This window comes from Zalophus californianus, chromosome 6 (assembly GCF_009762305.2).
Source record: "Zalophus californianus isolate mZalCal1 chromosome 6, mZalCal1.pri.v2, whole genome shotgun sequence".
Classification (NCBI taxonomy): Eukaryota; Metazoa; Chordata; class Mammalia; order Carnivora; family Otariidae; genus Zalophus; species Zalophus californianus.
The window spans coordinates 127541319-127564761 of record NC_045600.1 but is presented as its reverse complement, the minus strand read 5'-3'; the positions used below and the strand labels follow the sequence as shown (position 1 = coordinate 127564761).

The 23443-nt window shown below is 40.7% G+C and overlaps 1 protein-coding gene across 1 annotated transcript in view; it reads left to right on the top strand.

The window, feature by feature from the left end:
* The window catches only part of ASB7 (ankyrin repeat and SOCS box containing 7), a 48826-nt gene extending 25676 nt beyond the window's left edge, over positions 1-23150 (top strand). The window contains exons 5-6 of the mRNA XM_027572445.2: positions 5748-6353; positions 19704-23150. Coding sequence (XP_027428246.1) covers positions 5748-6353; positions 19704-19843 — 746 coding nt within the window. The 3' untranslated portion in view covers positions 19844-23150. The remainder of the gene's footprint in view (positions 1-5747; positions 6354-19703) is intronic.
* Positions 23151-23443: the final 293 nt, after the last annotated feature.

Here is a 23443-nt window from a genome sequence, read left to right as displayed (position 1 = left end):
ACACAGTTCATCACCTTTGCCGCATTCTGTTGGCTTAGAAGGAAGTCCTAGGTCCTGCTTAAAACTCAAGGGGAGAGGTACATAAAGGCATGGACATGAAGAGGCAGGGATTATGGGAGGGGCCCCCTTAGAATCATTCTGCCATAGACAGTATAAATATATTTTCCCCATTTTCATCTCTTAAAGACAACAACATAAAACAAGTATAAAACTGCTGTTAGGGGGCGCCTGGGTGGCTCAGTCGGTGAAGTGTCTGCCTTCAGCTCAGGTCATGATCCCAGCATCCTGGGATCGAGCCCCGCGTCGGGCTCCCTGCTCAGCGGGGGGTCTGCTTCTCCCTCTGCCCTTCACCTTGCTTGTTCTCTTTTTCTCTCTCCCTCTCTCTCTTTCTTTCTCAAATAAAATCTTAAAGAAAAATCTATATAAAGATGTAATATATATGACAGCAGTGGCACAAAGAAGGGGAAAGAGGGCTGTATTAGAAGTTTCTATGTACTGCTGGAATTAAACCCAAAGTAAGAATAGGAATGAATGATAAAGAGGAAAAAAAATCAGTGGGATTGAAAATGGGCAAATGAAGGAGAAAATTGATAAAACAAAAAAAGCAAAAATTGACTCTTTTAAAAGATCAACAAAATTGATAAATCTCCAGCCAGACTGATAAAGCAAGAGAAAAAACACATAACCAGTAGTAAACATGGGAAAACTGTTTTACAGATCCTGTAGACATTAAAAGGGTAATAGGAATATAACGAACACCTTTTTGCCATTTAGAAGAAATGGACCAATTTCTGGAAAGTCACAAATTGCCAAAACTGACCCAAGGAGAAATAAAACAATTGAACAGCCCTATATCAAAGAAATTTAGCTCATGATTAAAACTTTTCACTAAGAAAACTTTAGGCCCAGCTGCCTTCTCTCTCGTATTATTTCAAATGTTGAAAGAATAAACAGTAACAGCACTACCCAAACTCTTTGGTTGTGTAACTGCGTAAGGCTTGCGGTGCCCTGAAACAAAACCAAATAGACATTGAAAGAAATGAAAACTACATACCAGTATCCTTCGTGATGATAGATACAAAAATCCTTGACAAAATACCAGCAAATCTAATCCATCAGTGTACAAAAAAAGAGTATTATATCATGGCCAAGTACTGTTTACCCCAGGAGTGCAGGGTTTAAGATTTGAAAATCAACATGGTAATTTACATTATTAATGGAATAAAAGTATAAATACCAAGTGATAATTTCAGTAGATGCAGAAAAGGCATGTGACCCTATAAAATACCCATTTATCATAAAGACTCAGCAAACCAGAAGCATAAGATAACTTCCAAAACCTAAGGAAAGGTACCTAGGAAAAACTACTATGTGCATCATAGTAAATGGTGAACTGCCGAATGCTTTTCCTCTGAGATCAGGAACGAGGCAAGAGTATGTGCTTTTACCATTTTTATTTAACACTTGTTTAAGTAAGAGTCCTGTCAGGATTGGAAAGAAAGTGAAGCTCTCTTTATTAGCAGAGAACATAATTGTGTATATAGACTAGCATAACAAATCTACAAAAATGTGCTTGAACAAAAATGTGAATTTAGTTAATTTACACAGCTCAGTATACAATCAGCTTTATTTCTCTATATCAGCAGTTAATAATTGGAAAATGAAATTTTAAAACAATTAGTTATTATACCAACAAAACTTAAAATATTTAAGATTAAATATTTAAAATATTTAGTAATGTAATGATAGATGTGCAAGCCCTTTACATTGAGAAGTACAAAACATTGCTGAGGGAAATTAAAGAAGACCTAAACAGATATTCTTTGTTCATGTTTGGAAGAGTCAATATTATTTAGAGTATTTGGGGATGGTTTCCATTTTTTGAGTCGATGGAGTTCCAATCAAAATCCCATAGGCTTGTTTGAAGAAAATGACAAGTTGATTCTAAAATTTATTGGACAAAACAGTTTTTTAAAAGGCTTGAGGATATGTACTACCTGCTATCGAGGCTTTCTGTAAAGCTGCAGTAATCAGGACGATCCAGTATTGGTGTATGGATACACTTTTCGGTCAATAGACTAGAACAGAGTTTGGAAATAGACCCACACTTGTATAGTAAATTGGTTTTCGACCGTGGCACAGGGATAAATCATTGGGAAAGATTTCTTAAATGTGATACAAAAAGCACAAGCAATAAAAGACACAAATGAGTTGACTTCCTCAACATTTAAACATTTTGCTCTTCAAAAAAAGGAAAATGAAAAGGCAATCAGGAGACCAGGAGAAAATATTTACAAAACGTAGCTGACGAAGACTTGTATCCAGAATATATACACAGTTGAATTGTAAACTCAGTATTGAGAAAAACAATGTAGTAAAAATGAGTGAGCAATTTCAACAGACACTTGACAAAAGAAAATACATGAATAAGCCCAATATCACTAGTCATCAGGGTAATATAAATTAAAACCTCAGTAAGTTACTACTTCATACTCTCTGGAGCAGTAAAATTAAAATTATTGATGATGCCAGGTATTAATGAAGATGTAGAACTGTGACTCTCATACATTTTTGCTGGTGAGAGAACATAATATTGTATAGCCACTTAGAAAAACAGTGTGGCAATTTCTTGGGAAGTTAAATGTACACTTAACATGTGGCCCAGCACTTCTTTCCTAGGTATCTACCCAAATGAAATGAAAAATACAGATTTGTATGTGAATGTTCCCAGCAGCCTCATTCATAATAGCCTCAAACTGGAAATAACGCAGTTATCTATCTGCTGGTGAATCCATAAATAAATGTATATACATATTAGGTAATACTATTCAGCAATACAAAGGAATGAACTTTTGATATATACACACCAACAACATGGGTGAATTTCAGAAACGTCATGCTAAGTGAAATCAGTCAAACACAAAAGTCTACATACTGTATGATTTCACTTACATGGCATTCTAGAAGGGCAAAACTGTAGTGGTTGCCTGGGACCTACAGTCTGGGCAAGGAATTGACTGTAAAGAGGCAGGAAGGAACTTACGGAGATGATGGGAGTATGTTGATCGTGGTGGCGGTTACCTGGCTCTCTATAGTTTGTCAGAGTTCATCAACCTCTACACTCAAAACGGGTGAATTTTATTGTACCTCACTAAAGCCGTTGGAAAAAAATCATATTGGTAGGAAATACTTCTTTTATTTATATATACTTTAAAAATTTTCAGTAGGTTTATTTATTTTTTTTTTTTAAAGATTTTATTTATTTATTTGACAGAGAGATAGAGAGCACAAGTAGGCAGAGTGGCAGGCAGAGGGAGAGGGAGAAGCAGGCTCTCTGCTGAGCAGGGAGCCGGACATGGGGCTCGATCCCAGGACCCTGGGATCATGACCTGAGCCGAAGGCAGCTGCTTAACCAACTGAGCCACCCAGGCGCCCCTAAAAATTTTCAGTAGGTTTAAATGGATTTCTTGAAAGTATACTATAACTTGTTTAAAATAAGTTGCACCTGCGAGTAGGCAGAAGGGAGCTAAAAGGACAAAGTAATGAGGTGGCTGGGACTGCTGGTAGTGTTCAGGGAAAGCTCTTCTGATGAAGGGACGTTTGAGCAGATACAGATGAAGTGAATTCAGTTCAATCAAAGAAGTGTCTTCACATGTGCCTCATGCATCTCTTACTTTATATCCAGGCGTTTTGCAGTTTCTGTTACTAATTACAAATGAGATCTTTTCCTTATCTGTTGCATTAGCTATAAGAATCCTTAAATTAATCGTTGTTTTCATCTTCATTTGTCTTTTGTCTCCTATTTGTTAATGCCTTGAGGACAGTAAGTATACACTTTTTATGCATTGTTAATTTATCGCTCTACCTCTCTGCTGTGTTTCCAGCATGTCCTCGGTTACTGCGTGTTCATGGTTTTTACTGAGACTAAGCAGATCCCTGTTGTATCTGTTAATCTTTGTTTTTCCCAGCTCAGTATAGCACCAAAATGCAAGTAGCACCTAAAAAAGGCCTAAAGTGGAAAACCAAAGATGCTGGTGCAATTGCATGTAACATAATTTCAGTCTTACTTTCAAATGGAGCGAGTATAAGATGCGTGTAAGACTGTTTGCTGGCACCTTTAAAGACAGCCCTGCCCTGGTGGATTCAAAGGTGGGAGAAATGAAAGAAGGTATTCTTAAACCCCACAGATTAAGAAAGAAGCAGCTGATTGGTCAGGTATAGATTAGAAATGGAAGTCTTGGCAAGATTCATTGTTTCATTCGAATAGAAGGGGTTCTTTTAGATTTCATGCCTTAGTCTCCATATGTAAGGGAGGGTGGGTGTCCGAGACTTGAGGGCTCAGCATAAGCTGTCAAAGTGAAAACATTTGTCGCTCAAGTTCGTGCCTTACCAGTAGATGGCAGCAAAATGCTTTGTTTAAACATTCTTGCTTGCTTTTTTTTTTTTTTAAGTAGCACAGTGTGTAGGTACTGTATCTTTTTGTTGTTGTTAGCAACTACTTCTTAATTGTATTTTTTATTCTCCATAGTATTATTAATATTTTATATGGAGTTTTCTGCCTCATAGATTTTTCTAAGGGACCCAGCTGTCATCACATAGTTTAGAACTAAATAATGTTTCAGTAAACAATATAGAAGTGTTTTAATCCTATAACTTTGGAGGCTTTCTGTTTGGAAAACACTCATGAATTTCTCTCTTTCATGAATAAACCAGAAATTAAGGGTGACTTTTATAAGAAGAGAGCATTTTAATCCTACAGGTAGTTAGGCCTGACCAGTTTATTTTCACCTGAGAGATTGTTGGCCCCCCAGGACGTGACCTACATAATAGGAGGGAGCACTTCTTGCCCCTTTTCTCCCCACTGCCCAGGAAGGTGAGTGGGATGAGAGCCACACAGAACTGACCCTTGGCTTCAGGGAAGATCGGGGCAGGTGACAAAAGTTTGTGATGAAGAGTCACATAGCCAATTGTCGCTTCTCTTTCCTCCTTTCACTCTTTCTTTCCAGAAATCAGTCCATTTAGGAGAGCATTTTGGAACTGTTATAGAAAATATTTATACAGGGCTGAGGTTTCTCCCAATTTTTCACACAATGTGCTACTTAATTCTTAGAAACTCCAAAATTCTTATAAAACTAAGAATCCACAGAAGAGTCTCTTATCTTAGGAAAACATGATTTATCAAGATCACTTAACATATATCTTACATGCTTTGGAATTTTTACAGACCACAGAAGTTTTTTTTTTGTTTTTTGTTTTTTCTACCTAATACACCCTAAAACAACACAGCCTGCCAGACCACAGTACATCCGTCCTTTAGAGCAGCAGATGTTGCTACACATGCTTCTCTTTAAGACCAAGAAGCACAAGAGAAAACAAAAAGTTCAAAACTGAAGAGAAACATGAAACAATACAGAGATGAGAGAGCCGAGTAGCCAAAAGCAGTTGGTTAAATTAAGACCGAGAGGGGCTGTGGCAATCTGAACGCTCTGTTTTTGCCTATCTTTTAAATACTCTGTAGGTCATTTTTGTCCTGTTAACCCAGGTTTGATGACTTTCTACCAAAATTTATTTTCCGTGAAAACTATGCTTCAGTTAAACTGAGAAAGAAGTACTTGATGTCCATTAAAATCTTCAGTCATTTCACATTTTTTTTTCCCTAGGAATGGGCTTAAATGCTCTGTGCCGTGGTAGAATTCATTGTTTTGTCTTCGAGTCTGCTAATGTTTTCATTTTGGTTTTAACCCTAGCCGATCCGACAGTTAAGGACTTGATCGGAGGCTTCACTGCTCTTCATTACGCAGCCATGCACGGCCGGGCCCGGATTGCACGCCTGATGTTAGAATCTGAATACAGGAGTGACATTATTAATGCCAAAAGCAATGATGGCTGGACTCCCCTCCATGTGGCTGCGCACTATGGTAGGGACTCATTTGTCCGACTCCTACTGGAGTTCAAGGCTGAGGTCGACCCGCTCAGCGATAAAGGCACCACCCCCCTTCAGCTCGCCATCATCCGAGAGAGGTCAAGCTGCGTGAAGATCCTCCTGGACCACAATGCCAACATCGACATCCAGAACGGTTTCCTCTTGCGATATGCTGTGATCAAAAGCAATCACTCTTATTGCCGAATGTTCCTTCAGAGAGGAGCAGACACAAACTTGGGTCGCTTAGAAGATGGACAGACTCCTTTGCATTTGTCTGCCCTTAGGGATGATGTGCTTTGTGCACGGATGTTATATAACTATGGAGCGGACACAAACACAAGGAACTATGAAGGACAGACCCCATTGGCTGTTTCAATAAGTATTTCTGGAAGTAGTCGACCGTGTTTGGATTTCTTACAAGAAGTCACAAGTATGTAATTTAATTATTACTCTTATTGCATTTTTAAGAAATTTTCATCTTCTGGGGGGGGTGTTTCAGATGTGTTTACAACTTAAAATGAGCAGATGCTAATGATTCCCATCAGCCCTGCTTATTAATAAGTTATTAATAATATGAGTCATGCTTCATTCATCTGAAATAAAAAGAAAGCTCTATATCACAAGATTTCATATGAATTCAATTGTGTAACTGAAAATAACAGGGATAGATAGGCTGAGAGTGGAAATATAGGAAGGGACAGAGAAAGGAGAAATTGTTAAATTCACAAAGATCTCTGTTAGAACAAGACAGTTCTTACTGGTCATACACATAGTCATTCGGGCTTTCATGGACTTCTGATTGAAGAATTAGAAGGAGAGCGTTGGACTTTAGGTTCCATAGCTGTGGAAGTGTTCTAGAATTGGTGCTTTAGTGCTAAGCTGTTGCTCCACGTCTTATTGTTGCTTTTCTGGCTTCCCGGGATGTGACCCCACATGAGATGAACAGCAGTTGTTCCTGAGCGAGGGATCCTAGTAATGCAGGTTACAGATGCCAGAAGTTGTTGTAAGATGAGATTTGTCATCAGTGGACGATTTGGTACTACTGTCCCCGGCCCTCGTGGCTTCCACTTCTGACCTGTTTTGGTATGGGCACTTCTTCTGAAAGCCTGGAAATGTGTGACCCGCCTTGCGTGGCGGTGCACGTTTGCATTGTTTTTCTGGTAGGGATACTGGTCTGTGTGTGGATATAGCCACCCTCCCTTGTCAGGCTTCCTCCGCAGCTAGTCGAGGTGTGTCTTCAGAGCTCAACATCCAGCCTGAGGCTCAAGTCGATAAACGAAATGTTTGATTTCGCCCTCTGCTGCACTCTTTCATGAATTCCCTTTTCCTCACCTGCTTTTTCCCTTTCAGTCGTTATCATGGAAGAACAAATACACCGTGGGTACCGGGTACTGAGGGGTAAGGCGTTGACTTGACCTGGTAAATAATCTACTCTCCTGCTTAGAACTGAACTTGGGAGTAGAAATCTTAGGAACAAATGAAGTGTAATTTGGATTTGGTGTGCTTATGAAAAGGAAAAGATGGCATTGTTACCACTGTGTGTCTGCAGACCAAAGCCTAAAAAGAAATCGCCCTCAGGATCCAACTTAGGCTGTCCACTTGGCCTGTGTGTGGCGATGGAAATGGCCTGTCAGCGCTGTCCAGTGTGGTAGCTACTAGCCCTGGCCCCGTGTGGCTGTTGTACACGTGTTATGTGCTTAATGCCACTGAGGAACTGAGTTGTTAATTTATCTGTATTAATTGAAATTTAGATGGCTACAAGTGCCTGTTGGCTCCCGTGTTCTACACAGATCTGTCTGCCTTGGGAGCAGGGTTTTGGGCTGACTGGTAGGTGATCCCTTGAAGAAAGTTTTTGAGACACACGACCTACTGAGAGACAGGGGATGTCCTGTGTGGTGTTTCCTCGCCAGCTTACTCTGACTCTTCAGATCCAGGCCGCATCTAACGAAAAGTGTGCTGTGACATTTCAAGTGCTGGTTCTCTCAGCAAATTTTCTAGCAGTCTTCATTCATAGACTGGGAGGGGTATTGGTGTTATGAGAGAGTATTACTCTTAAACTTCAGGTTAGGATTCTGTCTTGGAAAAAGCCTGTGAAGTATCTCTTACTCTTTCTACATTCTGAGTATCTTTTTGTTGTTGCTTTCGTTTTTGTTTTAATTTCTCACTCGAGACTCCTGGTTAAATTAGTGTGACTGCCTCAGCCCCTTTTGTTAAATATTTTGCTCAGCAGGTAAGGGCATGGACTAGAGCTAGGCTGCCCAAGTTCAAGCCCCAGCTCGGCCACCTGTCACCTGTGACCTTGGGCAGGTTACCCAACTGCCCTGCCCCAGTGTCCTCATGGGATCATTAGGATAATTATATCTGTCTTACAGGCTTGTTGTGTGGGTTAAATGAGTTAATGTTTGTAATGTGCTTAAAATAGCACCTGGCACATTTTAAGTGCCCTATATGTTTTTTAAAATAAAATAATTTTAAATGAGAGTGGATGAACAGCAAGGCATGGCTTGCTCCCAATAGAGTGAATCCCTTAGATTCTTACTCTCCCCCAGCCTCGTAGTTTTCAGCTCGGTGGACTGTTGTTCCCTTTATCCTCCCCTGTGCCATATGTAAACTCCCCTACTCACTGTATGGATGAGGGAGTTAATCCAGAATGAAAAATCTTTTAAGGGAGAAATTCCACAAGAAAGCTGAACCTCGGGCATAGAGTAGCAAGAACTTTTAAACTTACGGGAGGTATAGAAGGGATTTTAATGACCTGCATGCCTGGAATTTTGTTTGGAGATAAGTAGAGAAGAACTTAAGTTTGGGGGGAAAGCCCACTTCTGAATTCTCAGGCACAGATTATGCCTGTGGTAGGGACGGACTTTCTTCAGCCAGCCACCTCTGCAGGAGAAGGCCTTAGGCCTGAAAATCTCTGGTAATTGCAGTTCCTTGTGTCCAAGAGTCTGGAAATCAGAGGAGGGTTTTAGAGAACAGAGTGGAGAGGGCGGAAAACGAGATGGCTCCCTGCTGGAGAGTGCCACTTGAAAGGAGGCTGCTTCCACGTCTGATTGGCTGGCCTATTTGCAGAACAGGTGCCATGTTGTGCTGCCTGCCTAGGAAATCCCTCGATTGTAAGGCTTGTTACTCTTTCTGCACAAGAAGGAAACGTTCAGAAGGCAAAGTGGAATCCAAGACTCGGACAAGCAGCAAGGTGAAAAGCTGTTGGAGGGGTCAGCTTGTCACCCATTCCTCCCTTTGCCCAGGGACCTGCACGTCTATACTCACTGTGTGGAATCTACCTCTGCAGGGCTGCTACTTCATCAAGGCATTAGAGAGGCAAGATTTTACTGTTACCCTCTACCAGCTTCGTTAGTTTTAACAGAGCAATCATAAGTTAAATTGCCTGTCTGATAATTCCAACATCTGTGTCATAGCTGAGTCTGTTCCGATGCTTGCTTTGTCTCTCCCAGCTGTTGTTTTTTTCTTGCCTTTTAGCATGTCTTGTAACTTTTTATTGAAGCCAGACAGGATGGATCAGGTAAGAGGAACGGAGGTAAATAGGCCTTTAAATGTCAGGTTCTGTGTGAACCTGGCCAGGAGCTGGGCTGCGTGCCATGTCTGCTGGAGCTGTAGGTGCTGGAGACTTCAGTCCCTCCTGCGTCCTCGGTCTTGTCGCCCCTCTTGACTTTGGGCTTCTCGGTCCCCCTCCTCCCCCCTCACACAGCTTGGTGAGACAGTTAGACTCTGGATGCTGGAGTCAGAGAACCGTTCTTTCTCCAGGTGGGATGAGACTCTGGTGAAGTCTTTACCCTTAGAGAAACAGGCCTTTGTTATGGAGAAGGTCCTGGGTGTAGATCACATGATTATTAACCCTCCTCCCTTGCCAGAGCCACGAGGGGGGTTTTATTAGCTCTTCACTGTGACAACCTGGTGGGGTTCCTGAAAGTAAAACGGAGAGAATGTGGCGGGTCGGGGTGGGGTGCTTCCTAAGACTGTGACCCTCACTGTCAGACCAGTCCACACACAGCCTCAGGTAACTCGCCAAAATTACCATTGAAGTGTTCCTACCAGTTTATGGCTCCCACGGCTTCTGCTCCAGGTTCGCAGATCTCAGCAGTGACGCTCTGAATTTGTTTCTCTCTCCTGACTTTGTGGTGGTTTGCGCTCTGAAGTCTGTTCACTGGTGGGCAAGTCCAAGGCAAGTCATTGATTTTGCATTTGTTCAGCGTTTTCTTCTTACAAGAGCAGGAATGATGACTTCCAAGCTCCTTACATGTTCAGGAGCTAAAACTGGAAGTCAGTTCATTAGTTTTGTTGTTTTTACATAAAAAGTGAACAGCAGCCTATCCATGGTCATTTGGGATGAGTAGCGTTTTGCCCCCTGGAATTCAGAGGCACATGTCTCCCATATATGATCCTGAAGATCTCTCAGCTCTGCCTGTGTCAGAGGTGCTGTTAAATTAGCTGTATCTAGTGGTGGAGAGAGCAGCTAATGGGCTCTTGACCCCCGTGTCTGACATGCCTAAAAACCTGGGGCAAGCCGCTTAGCCTCCCAGCTCCCCCTGATTCTCAGTTACCCCCTCTGAAACATGAGGGAATTAGACCACAGTCCTTGGGGTCTCCCCCCTCCTTTTTAAAATTCTTGCCGGTAACCACTCTTAAAGGGAATGATTTCCTGCTGTTTGTGATTTTATTTTATGATTTATGTAGAACAGTGGTTTTCACAGTGTGGCCTCTTGGGGGGTCCGCAAGACCATTTTAGGTGCCCATGAGGTCAAAATAGATTTCATAGCAGCGCTGAGATGTGATTCGCCTCTTTCACTGCGCTGTCATTTGACTGATGGGGTAGGAGCAATGGCGGGTCAAACTGCTGGCTCCTCTGTGTCAACCGAGGCAGTGGCCCCAAAGGGTACACGTAGTTCTTGAGTTCTTCACCACCAGGCAGTCTCACTAAAGAAGATTGCGGTTCCATTTAGGGATGTCTTTGACAAAGCAGTAAAATTAATCCCATTAAATCTGATGCCTCTTAGTACATGCCTTTTTAATATTCTGTGGAATGGAAATTGAAAGTATTCTTATTGCATACCAAAGTGCTGTGATTGAATTGACAGAAAGCTCTTCTTCGATTTGTTTGAGCTGAACCAGCAGCTTTTTTTGTGGAACACCCATTTTTACCTGGAAGATTGACTGACAGCCAAACGATAGCTATTTAGTCTTGGCTATTTGGCAGACTTTCTTGTCATGTTAAGGAAAACAATTGACCGTATTTATGACAAGTCATAAAATTTGAGCTTTCAAGTGAAAATTAGAATTTTGAAAAGCTTGTGTTTGCTACTGTGACATTGGCAGTTTCCCAATATGCAAAGACTGTTTTGAGATGAGCGGCAATACTAACAAAAGTGATTTTTTGATAATAATTAATGAAATGGGTCAACATTTGGAAGATCTCCATAACCTAGTGAGCCAATGTTTTCCAAAGGACTAATGCATAATTTGACAAAAACATGCATGGGTAAAAGATCCATTCAAAGGACAAAGTAGACCAATGGATTTGAATGTGAAAGAGTACGAGAGGTTCATTGATTTGGTTTCAGATTGCATATTGCAACTAACCTTTAAAAAAATACCACTTGTTGAGTTTTGGGGAAGTATCGAAGAAGATGACGATCATCTAAAAAGACCATGAAAATATTCTTTCCCTTTCCAACTATGTGAATGAAGCTGGATTTTCTTGAAGTACTTCAGTCAAGACAGCATATAAGAACAGAATGCAGGAGCAGATCTGTGAATCCAGCTATCTCGTATGAAGCCAGACTTTAAGAGATAATTTGCAAACATGTAGAACAGTGCCACTCTTCTCGTGAAACCTTTTTTGTTTCAGAAAGCAGCCTCTTTTGTCTACCAAAATTTACTTCAACTGATAATGAATTTATATTTCTGTTATTTTTTTTTTTAAGATTTTATTTTTTTAGTAATCTCTACACCCAGTGTGGGGCTTGAACTCCAAACCCTGAGATCAAGAGTTGCATGCTCCGCCAACTGAGCCAGCCAGGCACCCCATATTACTGTTATTTTTTAATTAATCAACGAATATTTTTTAAATTTCCCAACCTAAATTTCTAAGTATGGCAAATACAGATAGAGATAACCCACATAAACAAAAATTCTTTGGGGTCCTCCAATTTTGAGAGTGCAAAGAGGTCATAAAACTAAAAGATTGAGACCCTGGTGATGTACAACTTCTACATTCAAATTTTTAAGGACACCTTGTTAGCCTGGTGTTTTCAGATTTGGTGAATTGCTAATATATTTCTGTTTGCAGTTAACTACAGTCTGGATAAAATGAAATGCTTTAAATTACTACTTGCCCTATGCCAGTGTATTTACAACTTAGGATCTGTAGAGATCAGTGATTCCTGAAGTGTGCTTATAAAATTGTGGTTCTATCAGATGCTGTGAGGGTAAACGGATACATTATTCAAATTAGTTTGGAAGACTAGTACCCTGGATTCTAGATCCCAGTTTCAGGGAGTAGCATATCCAAGGTGCCAAGAAGTCCTTGAGCAAGTTAACCATGAATTTTTGTTCACTGAACAGCCAACTTTCACAAGCATCTTTTATTCTGTGGCAAGCTCTGGTCTAGATTATTCTTAAGGCAGGGAATATGCAGTTTGGGTTTGTGTTTACTATCCAAAAGGAGGCCAAGTTGCAATCTGTGTTTCTAGTAGATGTTGCTCACAGACTTGAAGCAACCACTCAGTTTGCATCAGTGGTGTGTGAAAGGTCGGACTGGGTTGTATTTTGATTTGTATAGTTTAGGAAATTAAATGGCTCCTATTTCTAAGAAAAAAAAAAGATTAGGTAGATGGGAATTGAATTGGGTAAACTATTTGGGGGAGACTTAGTCTGTCAAGTACTTAAGCGTGTTGCGTTCCAGAACAGCATCACAGGTGTTTAAAAATACTGTTTTACAAACACTGCAGTAACCTGAAATGTGTTTTTATTTAAAAATAGTCAAACACAATGTTTTGGCAGCAGGAGTTAAACTTCAAAAACAGTTTCAAACTCTAAAAAGTAAGAATACAAGTCATGACTTTTTTCTTTTTTTTTTTAATTTTAAGAAGGTAAAATTTAGGCTGTGGCTTTCTCAGCTAAATCTAGTACAGCGGCAAGCATGTGAGCAGATGATCACATAAAAACAACACCTCTACGACAGGTGCCCTTATTTCTGTTTTTCTTTCAAATGCTTCTTTAATCACTTTCTTTGATTTTTGGGGGGAGAGTAGGATGATATCAAAACAGCATTACCTAGTGTAACTTTTTTTTTTTTAATATTTTATTTATTTATTTAATTGACACAGCGAGAGAGGGAACACAAGCAGGAAGAGTGGGAGAGGGAGAAGCAGGCTTCCCGCGGAGCAGGGCGCCCGATGCGAGGCTCGATCCCAGGACCCCGGGATCATGACCTGAGCCGAAGGCAGTCAGTTAACCAATTGAGCCATCCAGGCGCCCCACCTAGTGTAACTCTTTAAGAGAATTTGTGTAGCACATTTTACCTATGGTGATTTTTTTATTATTGCTTTTTTTTTTTTTTTTGGTAATAAATTGGGGATTTGCCAGATATCTGCATTATAGTCTTGATAGGCCTTTGGGTTCCAATTACTAAAATCATTTTTAAGGGAGCCTGGGTGGCTCAGTTGGTTAAGCAACTGCCTTCGGCTCAGGTCATGATCCTGGAGTCCCGGGATCGAGTCCTGCATCGGGCTCCCTGCTCAGCAGGGAGTCTGCTTCTCCCTCTGACCCTCCCCCCTCTCATGTGCTCTCTCTCTCATTCTTTCTCTCAAATAAATAAATAAAATCTTTAAAAAAAATAAAATTACTTTTAGAAATCAATACTACATAGTTCTAAGTCACTTATACTACATTTTAAGGTCCTTTGATCTAGAAAGCATTGCCTTATTCTTCACTTTTTTCATGATATTTATATTGCTTTCTGTTTTCAGTATAGGCTTCTAGAGATTTGTTATTTGTTAAGAAGCAGTCTATGGTTTTGTTTAGTTTTAAGTTTTTTATTTTAAGATTTTTATCTATTTATTGAGAGAGAGAGAATGGTAGAGAGAGAGCATGAAAGGGAGGAAGGTCAGAGGGAGAAGCAGACTCCCCGCTGAGCAGGGAGCCCGATGCGGGACTCGATCTCAGGACTCCAGGATCATGACCTGAGCTGAAGGCAGTCGCTCAACCAACTGAGCCACCCAGGGACCCGGTTTTGTTTAGTTTTAATGCAAATGAAGAATATAGGTCAAAGGTCATTAGCCTGTGGGAACAAATGTAACCAATGGACAAATGTCATCAAGGCTGATACTGTATATATTTGGATTTTATCTAAGTTAAATTATTTTATAATGCCCCGATTTTTATATTAAGGTGAGCTAGAAACTGTCATTGTCCTATAAAGATTTGTTGAACACATTGCATCCTGAGTGTCTGTGAAGGAAATTCAGAGACAAGAGCAAAGGAACAAAACGTGTTTATGGTAGGATTTTAAAATGGGAAGCTGAAATAAAACGAAGAGGTATTGGGAGACCATTCCAGATGCTGACCTAAAATGGGGAGGTAGCTGAAAGGCACAAGTCAGATTGTAGACAGCAGTCAGAGGAGGCTAAATCTTTCTTTACACCCTCTACTGCCGGCCTCTTTCCCCTCTCCCCCAAAGAAGACCCGGGACGTTGTTTTGCTTTCATTTTCTTTTCTCTGGCTCTACAAAGATGTTTTGCCTCTCTGTCTACCTTTACAAATATTTTACCCAAATAAGTTTAGCCTATCATAAATGTGGTAATGGTGGTATCAAAAGGAGGTGGTTTAGGATATTTAATTTTCTAAATTATGCCGCTGCCCTGGTTTTGTAATTTATCTTAGACCAGACCCTTCAAAAGCTGATTTCCTATTTTATACCAGCCCAATTATTACTAATGATGGGCTGCTTTACCAAATGGAGAGACTAACAGCCCTTTGAACTGTTATGCAATCCCGTTGTAGTTTGTTAGTGTGAATACCTGGTAGTGTTCCTGCATCCCCCAAAGTGTTTATGATTCCTGAAATTATACTCTTGTGTGAGCCATCCCCCCAGGTCTCTCCTGTTACAATCCCTTGGACAAGGCGGTTGTTACTTAACAGGGTAGGAGTAATTTTCTGCGACACCTAGTAAACGTTGTGCACGTGTGTGTTGAGTGTTTCTGGTTTCATTCTCTTTATTCTCTTTCTCTGCCTTCTTTTCTTCTGCCGCCTTCTCTCCCCTCACCCCTTTAAGCCATGGCGTAGCGCATTTTGGGGGTACATAGGAGGTGCACACTAAATCTTTTTTGAGTGATGGGTTGACTGGAAAGTAAGGACTTTTTGAATCATAATTTTCTGTTCCTAAAATGATATTCCTGAGAAAAAAAAAAAAAGCTCCTTAGTCAGTCTTAGAAATAAGCAGGGATGGCAATGAGTAGTCCTTATCACTCCTGCCTGTTGAAGCCTGCCGCCCGGTCCGCATTCCAGCATGGCAAGATGAGTCCCTATCTCCATTGGCGGCGCAGTAACTTAGAGACACCCCTCCCTTCATCACCGCACGGGTTTTTATATGGTTAAGGTCCTTACATCTCTGCCTGCCCTAAATCACGCGGCGATACCCAGTGTCAGTCCCATCAGTTTGGCCGGGACCGTTTCCCCGTAACTGATTACCAAGTGGCTCCTTTGCTGTAAGCTGCCAGCTAGTTGTCTTCCTCTCTTAACACCAGGAAGAGGGGAGACCTCAACTTCCAGGAAGCACCCTCTGCTTTTCTGGGAAGGAGAAGCAAACGTTATCCTTACAAGTATTGAAAAATCACTATTTTAACCTTTATTCACCAAATACTTATATAGCCCTTACTATGTGTCTGGTACTATACCCATAAGCACTTTAGCAAAATTAACTTTTTGATGCTTGTAAAGCCTGTGACGGAGGTGTTGTTATCCTTGGTTCATAGATGAGGAATCTGAGGCAGGAGGCTAAGGATCTTGCCCAAGATCACACGGATTGTAAATGGTGGGGCCAGGAGTCAGACCCGGGCCGTCCTGCTCCAGACTTGATGCTTTTAACCACTAAGATGTGCCTCTCCCATTAAAGGTCATTCTGCAGATTATACATGGTCAAGAGCTCTTTAAAAGATAAGATTCTCCCAGAATAGTAAAAGATTGCCACAACACGCCACTTAAGGAGAAGAAAAATCAGTAGCAAATCGAGTAAAACTCTCTGATGTTTAGACATAGAAAGTTCATCTCTCCCGGGGAGAGGCCCTGTGGAGGTACCTTCTGAGGATGATAGGATTATTGTAGCTACATCCCTTGGATTACAGGTGCCAGCTTATCTTTGCTTTCTTGCATTTTATCACAGACAGTGAGGAGAGCCAGTGGCCCCTCCAGTAGTGGGCCTGCAGAATCTTCTTAACTAGATCATTAGGATATATTTACTACTTTTCTATGTTACAGCAGGGGACAGTGTTGCCAAACTTTCTGCTACTAATAAAAGCCCCCCGCCCCAACCCCAGCTTCTAGTAACATTTTAGAACTTTCTTTTAAGCCCTAACAGACTCCTCAGAGCCCTTCCCCACCAGCTGGTCCCAGTGATAAAGCCACATATTTTAGATTTTTTTTTTTTTTTTTTTTAATGACAACACACCCTGCTTCGGGGTCCCAGAATCTCAGTTATTTAATGCTGCAAATTTTAGTGGCTTAACACAGTAATGGTGGATTATTTTGCTTCTCTGCCCCACGCAGTGTCATCTGGAGTCTCTTGACCGGGGCCTCTCCACTTTCCCAAGGTGGCCCGCTCCGATGGCTGGCAATTGGGTGCTGGCGGTTGGAGTTCAGCCAGGGTTGCTGGGCAGTGACCTCAGTTCTTCCTTCTAGACTGCTCAGACTTCATGGCATGCTGGTAGCTGTGTTGGCAGAGTGAATGTCCCAAGAACCAGGTGAAAGCATGTCCCCTTCTGTGACTTACTCATCGCAGTCACATAGTTTCACTTCCCCCATAGTGATGAGTGCACCCAGTTGCAAGGAAGGGGAACCAAGGCTCCATCTCTTAAAGGTGGGCATATGGATCACACTGTAAAAAAGAAAATGAGGCATAGGTGATATTGTGGTTATTTTTGGAGAGCACAGTCTGACACAAAATAGGACTATCAGAAGATCCCCCTTACATAACCCTTTGTCTCGATCCCTTCTTTTTTCCCTTTAGCTAAGCAAATCCCGATAATACAGGTTTTCTACTTTGTCGGATGATATGTTTCCATTTAAGTGTGCATATATTTTTTACATGTCAGTCTTATCCTCACCTGTTTTTTGCCTGAATACATTGTGCTTGTTCTTTTTGTTAATATTACATTTGAAAAGAACCTGCCATCTATTAGGAAAATCAGATTCTTCACTCTGAAAAAAGAAGGTTCATATCTAATTCATATTCTGGTTTGCATTTGCAGATCAAATACTGTAAGCGCTTATCAAAAAATGACAATGATAATTTATTCCCTTCCTAATGGTAGCCCATGAAGGGTGGTGAAAAATAATTCAAAACAGGTTAGAAAATGATTTGCCGTTGACATGGGTGGGTTTTGCAATGAGTTGACTGGTTTGTCCCTTATGGACAAGCCTGTTAAGTATTCATTCATTCAGCTAGTTTTTACTGAGGATAGTGTCAGGTGTTGGGCCACATTGGCAGCCAGATGTGGTCTTGCCCTCATGGAACATGTCAGATAGTGAAGAAGGTGGACATTAGTAGAGAATCACCAAATAAATGTAAAATCACAGCCTTATTAAGTGCTGTAGTAGAAAGGAACTCTGAAGTATCTGATGGGGAACCTTTGTCACCCCTAATGAAGTGCTTCTGAGGAGAGATCTGGAAAATGGAGGAGACACATGTTGGCGAGAGACGCGTGAGTGTATCCCAGCCTCACACTGATCTGCGTGCAGGTATCCGTAGATACACACGCCCCAGGTTTACAGGCGTTTCCAGGAAAGCAGTAGCTTCTGCAATTTTGTTCAGAGAAGACCGTGTGTTAAGTAACTCTTGGAAAGCACATGTTCACACAGGCCCTTACAGAGAGGTTTAAGGAGCCTTTTTCATTTATGAAGAATTACTTAATTTTGAATAATGGCGATCACTATAAACAAGGGCAGTTCAAGTAAGGGGTAAAGTACTAATTGTAGCAATTGTTCTCCATGTACGGCTTGGGGACTCCTGGAGGTCCACAAGACCCTTTCCCCTATCTGAGCTCAAAACGATTTTCATAACACCAAGACATGATCTGCCTTTTTCACGTTCCTTCTTTCGTGAGCATAAGTGGACTTGTCCAGAGACGAGATGACTTTATCACAGCAGATTGAATGTAGAAGCATATATGAGAACTCAGCTGTCCTCTGTTAAGCCAACCCTTTAAGAACTTTGCAAAAATGTGAAAGAATGTCATTCTTCTTACTGTTTTTTAAAATACTGTTTTTTTGTACCAATGTTGTCTGTGGCCACATGTAATGGGTTTATTTTTATTTTTTTTTAATGAATAAGTATTTCTAAAATTCACTTTAACTTCTAATATGGTAATTATTGATAGATATAACCCACATAAATGGAAGTTCTTTTGGGTCCTTGATATATTTAAAAAATGCAAAGAGGTTTTGAGACCAAGAAGTTTGAGATTCGCTGAGGTATGGCATTCTATTTGACTTTGAGCATGTTACTTAATCTCTCTGAGACGCAAGGAGTCTGTAAGATGGGGATGATGATCAAAGTAGTGCTTCCCTCATAAAAGGATGAAACGAGTTAGTGTATGTTGAGAGCTTATAAGGACCCATGGCATGGAGTAAGCATTCAACATGTTAGCTTTTGCTGTTTGTTACCATTTAATATGAGAGCAAAATTTATGTGAGTCCAGATACAACTGAGGCACTGTTGCTCGGAATTCTTGCTTGCGTTTGAGGTCATCTGAATCGTTCTGGTAAAATACGATATTCAGAAGTGAACGAAATTGAATTTTGTAATTCTGAGTTGAGTTACAGCAGTGGTTTTTATTGGCACACGGTAAGGGTGTGAGGTTTGAAGACACGGAGATTCAGAATAGTTTGGGGTGTTTTTTCTGCCTGGCTCCCTGCCCGCCCCCCAGTCTATGCCCTCGTACCTACAGCCAAGGGTCTGCTATGTCCAGAATCATGGTGAACAGGTGGGCAGATGTCGCTTGGGAAAGCTCCCTGGAGATCATGCTACGTGTCTCGGCTCCAGTGTCCTCAGTGGTGAGCTGAAGGAGGGGCCACATTAGATAGCTTCTCATTCGGTTCCCCCACTTTTCAGACAGAGAAACTTTGATTTGCTCACCCAGGTTCACTCAGCATATTAGAGGCATCCCAGGATGAAAACAGGCATTCTGATTTATAATGAAAAGAATACCAGGCTTAGACTCAGAAAAACTGGTTTTAGTCTCTGTCCAAAAAGCTTTAATTGGTCATCTGACATTGAGCAATTTGCTCAAATCCCTGATCCCTTGAGTCCTTATTTGTAACATGGAGGTGAAAATATCCATCATCCCAGGGTTGTGAAAAGCATCAGATGGGACCTCACATGAAGGTCCCCAGGGCGCGTCCTCTCAGTAAGTCTGTCTGGTCCTTTGCATGTGAAGTCCATAGAGAGACACGTCCCCGTGAAACAAATAATTCTTTTCAGAACTGAAAAGCCTGCCTTAAATATTGTACTGTGTAGCTTTGTAACTGTTTCTTTTTTCTGTCTTTTTAGGACAGCCCAGAAACTTGCAGGACCTGTGCCGAATTAAAATTCGACAATGTATAGGCCTTCAAAACCTAAAGCTACTTGATGAACTACCAATTGCCAAGGTCATGAAAGACTACTTAAAACACAAATTCGATGATATCTGATGTACACAGAACTGTGAGCAAGATTAGGAGTTATATTCCAGATACTTAAAAGGCTTTTTGCCTTGCACAAAGTATATCCTATGCAATTTCTGATTTGCTGTGAAGTCAGAAAGCAGGTATACACTTTTAGGTTTTTTGATTGTTTGTTTGTTTGGTTTTCATGGTAGGGGAGGGATTTTTTTTTTATATATATAAACACACACACACACACACACACACACACACACACACACACACACACACCACATGCTTGAAGGTCTTAATTTGGTTTCTTGGTCCAAGTTTAAGAGGTCCATGCTTTCTATACAATATTGCATTTACGAAAATTGTTTTTCCAAAACAACACAAGCAGCGTTGGAGTGGAGAATTTCCCCTTTCCAAATGTATGGTTTCATGGGCGTGCACGACATTATAAACCAGCAGAGCACTTGTTAAGGTTTGGAGGCACAGTTTCACCCGGGGGGGTCCTGGGTTCTACTGGAAAATGCCCTAAGAAATTTTTAAAGTAACTCTGTCACCTCATTCATTTTTAATGAGTACAAATTGGCTGTTTGAAACTGTTCCTTTCCTAATTAATGTAGCTCTTGGATGACATAAATCCAGTACCTCTGCTTTCCTGTTGGTGTGCTCTTGTTTTTAACTTATTTTTTTTTAACAACTGTAGTACACTACCCAGAGACATTGGGTCTCAATTCTGTCTCTCGTTGAATCGTGCTTTTAAAACAATTAATGGAAACAAAAATAACTTTATAAAGCCAGTGTATTCTGTTTTTAAAACAGTGCCTCCCGTGCAATACTCTTTCTGGTGTATTTTATCCATTATTTCACTCAATGTTTCTCATTCCACAGCCAGCTTTGACATGCCCGTGAGAACAGGAACCGCCACTTTAATTTTAATTGCAGGACCATAGGATGTCAGGTGCCATTTCCATTGTAAGCTTTGTCTTTTACTTCACTTTAAGCAGAAAATTTCATATCCTGGTGGTAGAGTCTTCCCTAAAAATAACCCAAAATATTGTTAAGCCATTTGGCTTTAACAGTTAAATAATTTGGGGGTGGTTTCATGGTGTTTTTTGTTTTTGTTTTTTTTCCTTCTTCCCAGTTAAAAAAATTTCTAAAGGGTACAATTTCTAATGGGTGCACATTTGTAAGTCTGGTTAATTCCTAATAGGCTAATTCAACACTTCCTATCTATTTTAAGGGTATGCACAGTGAAGCTCTTCTGGAAGGTTATTTTATTTTCTGGGTTGATTGGGCATATGTTTGCAGTGTAAACACAGTTATGATAAAGTGTCAGTAACAGTGGGAAAGTTTCCAGAGACATTAGGGATCTACGCTGATGCCCTCGGAAACGTGTTCTGTGCTTATTAACATGCCATCATTTTAGTTTCAGAAGAACCTTTTCAAATATCCCAGTATTGTTCTCAGTGCTTTGGGCGATTTCAAAATATTTATGCGCTAGAAATAAATTTGTTATCAGACGTTTACAAGATAAAGGGCTTCTTTTGTCTGAATTTCTAGTTTTGAGTCATTAAGTATAAAACTACTTCACCTGGAAAGTATAACTAAGCAGAATTGAGCACCTACTCTGGCTTTACCTTTTTTTAGAGAGCCAGCAGGGATATCTATCTCTCAAGCACAGAGTCAGTTCCCTAGGATGCCGAGTAGCTTTGGCATTGGTATATTGGATCTGCTCGTGCCTAGGCAGTGCCCAGGTGCCTGAAGAACGGGCAGCTCCGGAAAAAGAATGATTCAGGGGGATTGCTGCTGGGGTACATAGACTCTTTTGCAGGGAGCCAGTAATAGTGTGGCCAATTTGGTAACCATTCCAAGACTAACCGGAGCCTGATGGATAGAAATGGGTGGTCTCCCATCTCCAGAATGTCATCTTCCGATAGAGAGTCCCTCATGCAGCTGAGCTGTGTTCTCATCCTTTCTACCAGTACCCAAGTCAGAAGTGAGACATACTTGCAGTGTCAGGAACGTGCATGGCCAGAAATGTATTGTGTGTTCCTTCCCCGTCAAACCCCAGGCCCGGGGAGACAAGGAGCTGGGAGGGCGGGCGCCCGGGACCCTGTACTCGGAGCAGTGCTAGTAACGTTACCTTCACACAGGGTTTAATTCCTCAAAACGTGTATTCATTTATTCAGGTAGATGAAAATGACTTTCTTTCCCCAGCCATTCAGAGGTTTCCAAACTAAGTTAGCCACTGAGTTTGAGTCAGGGAGTTCCAAGTAAAAAGATCAGATTAAGGTAAATTCTTTGTTCTGCATTGCTGCTGCGACTTCGGAAAAAAAAAAATTATGAGAGCTCTTCCTTGGAATTGAAATTTCTATTTAATGAAGAAGTGTATAATTCCATTATTTATTGTTGGAGGTGTGATTTACCTGGAAACTTAAAAAGAATGTTTTATTTTTGTTAGTAAAATCCCAATCACATATCCTGTTTAACCAAAACTAAAATTTTAGTCTCAAAGGTGATAACCAGTAGAACATAGGGATCAACGTGCGGGTCCACATTTGAATTTAATTGGCAGAGACGCATTCGGTGGTCACGTAACGAGTAGAGAGAACAAGTTATTTTCCAAAAATCGATTGATTGGTTTTTCCAGAATCTTCACTGAAACGTTCCGAATATCATCAGATTTGTCGCTGACCCTTCCATGTTCCTTTTGAAATTTATTGTTTAAGCCTATTACTAAACCTTTATGAAAGTATATTTGGCAAGTACACCAAAGAAACCAGCTCATAAAAGATTATGATCATTAATGAACTGCAAACCTCATCTTTTGAAAACAGATTTTTTTTGTGTGTAAATATTTGTGTTTATAAATGTACAGCAGAGTTAAGAGTGTTTTTTAGATTATTTAATTCCCATATTTCTAAACTATTTACTACAAAATAACCCACGCTTGTTAGTTTGGAGGACTTGACTGTTTTGTTTTTTTTTAATTCATTATCCGTAATGCTTGGAACAGCATTTCCGCTAGAGAATTCATTGTTCTGGCAGTGGCAAGAGTACACATCTGGAGCATGAGGAGTCTAGAGTGATTTGTCAGATGCGCACCCTAAGAGACAAGAATGTATAGTTTCATTACCAGAGTGGACCATACACAAATAGAGATTCTAACTTTTCCTGCAGAGTCGCTCATTAGCCCAGAATGTGATTGGGATGAGGCCCTTTGCCCACAAATTTAGCTTTCATGTAACTCCTAGTGTGTTATATCATAATGTATTTTGTTCTTCCTTTGTAATGTAAGTTTTGCTTTGGGTCAATTTGAATTAAAAAAAAAAAACTTAAATCTGGTTTAAAACCTATCGGAATTGTGTTTTATTTCTAGTCTGCCTTTAGCTTTTTAGTATTTCAGGCTGTTCGGTGAAAAGAGGCGAAGAGCTCTCTTTCCTTCGTCGGCATTTTAGATCATTGGGAATTGCTTCGAGAGCCTGATAGAGAAAACAGCACCATTTTAGATCAGAGAAGGCAGTTCTTGCCCCCTCCCCAAGTCGCAGTTTTCGCTGCATCCCTCATACACCCACAACAGAAAACAATGGCATCCTGCAGTGTGTTGAGTGAGCCCTGACCCTTTTTAGGCCAATTTCA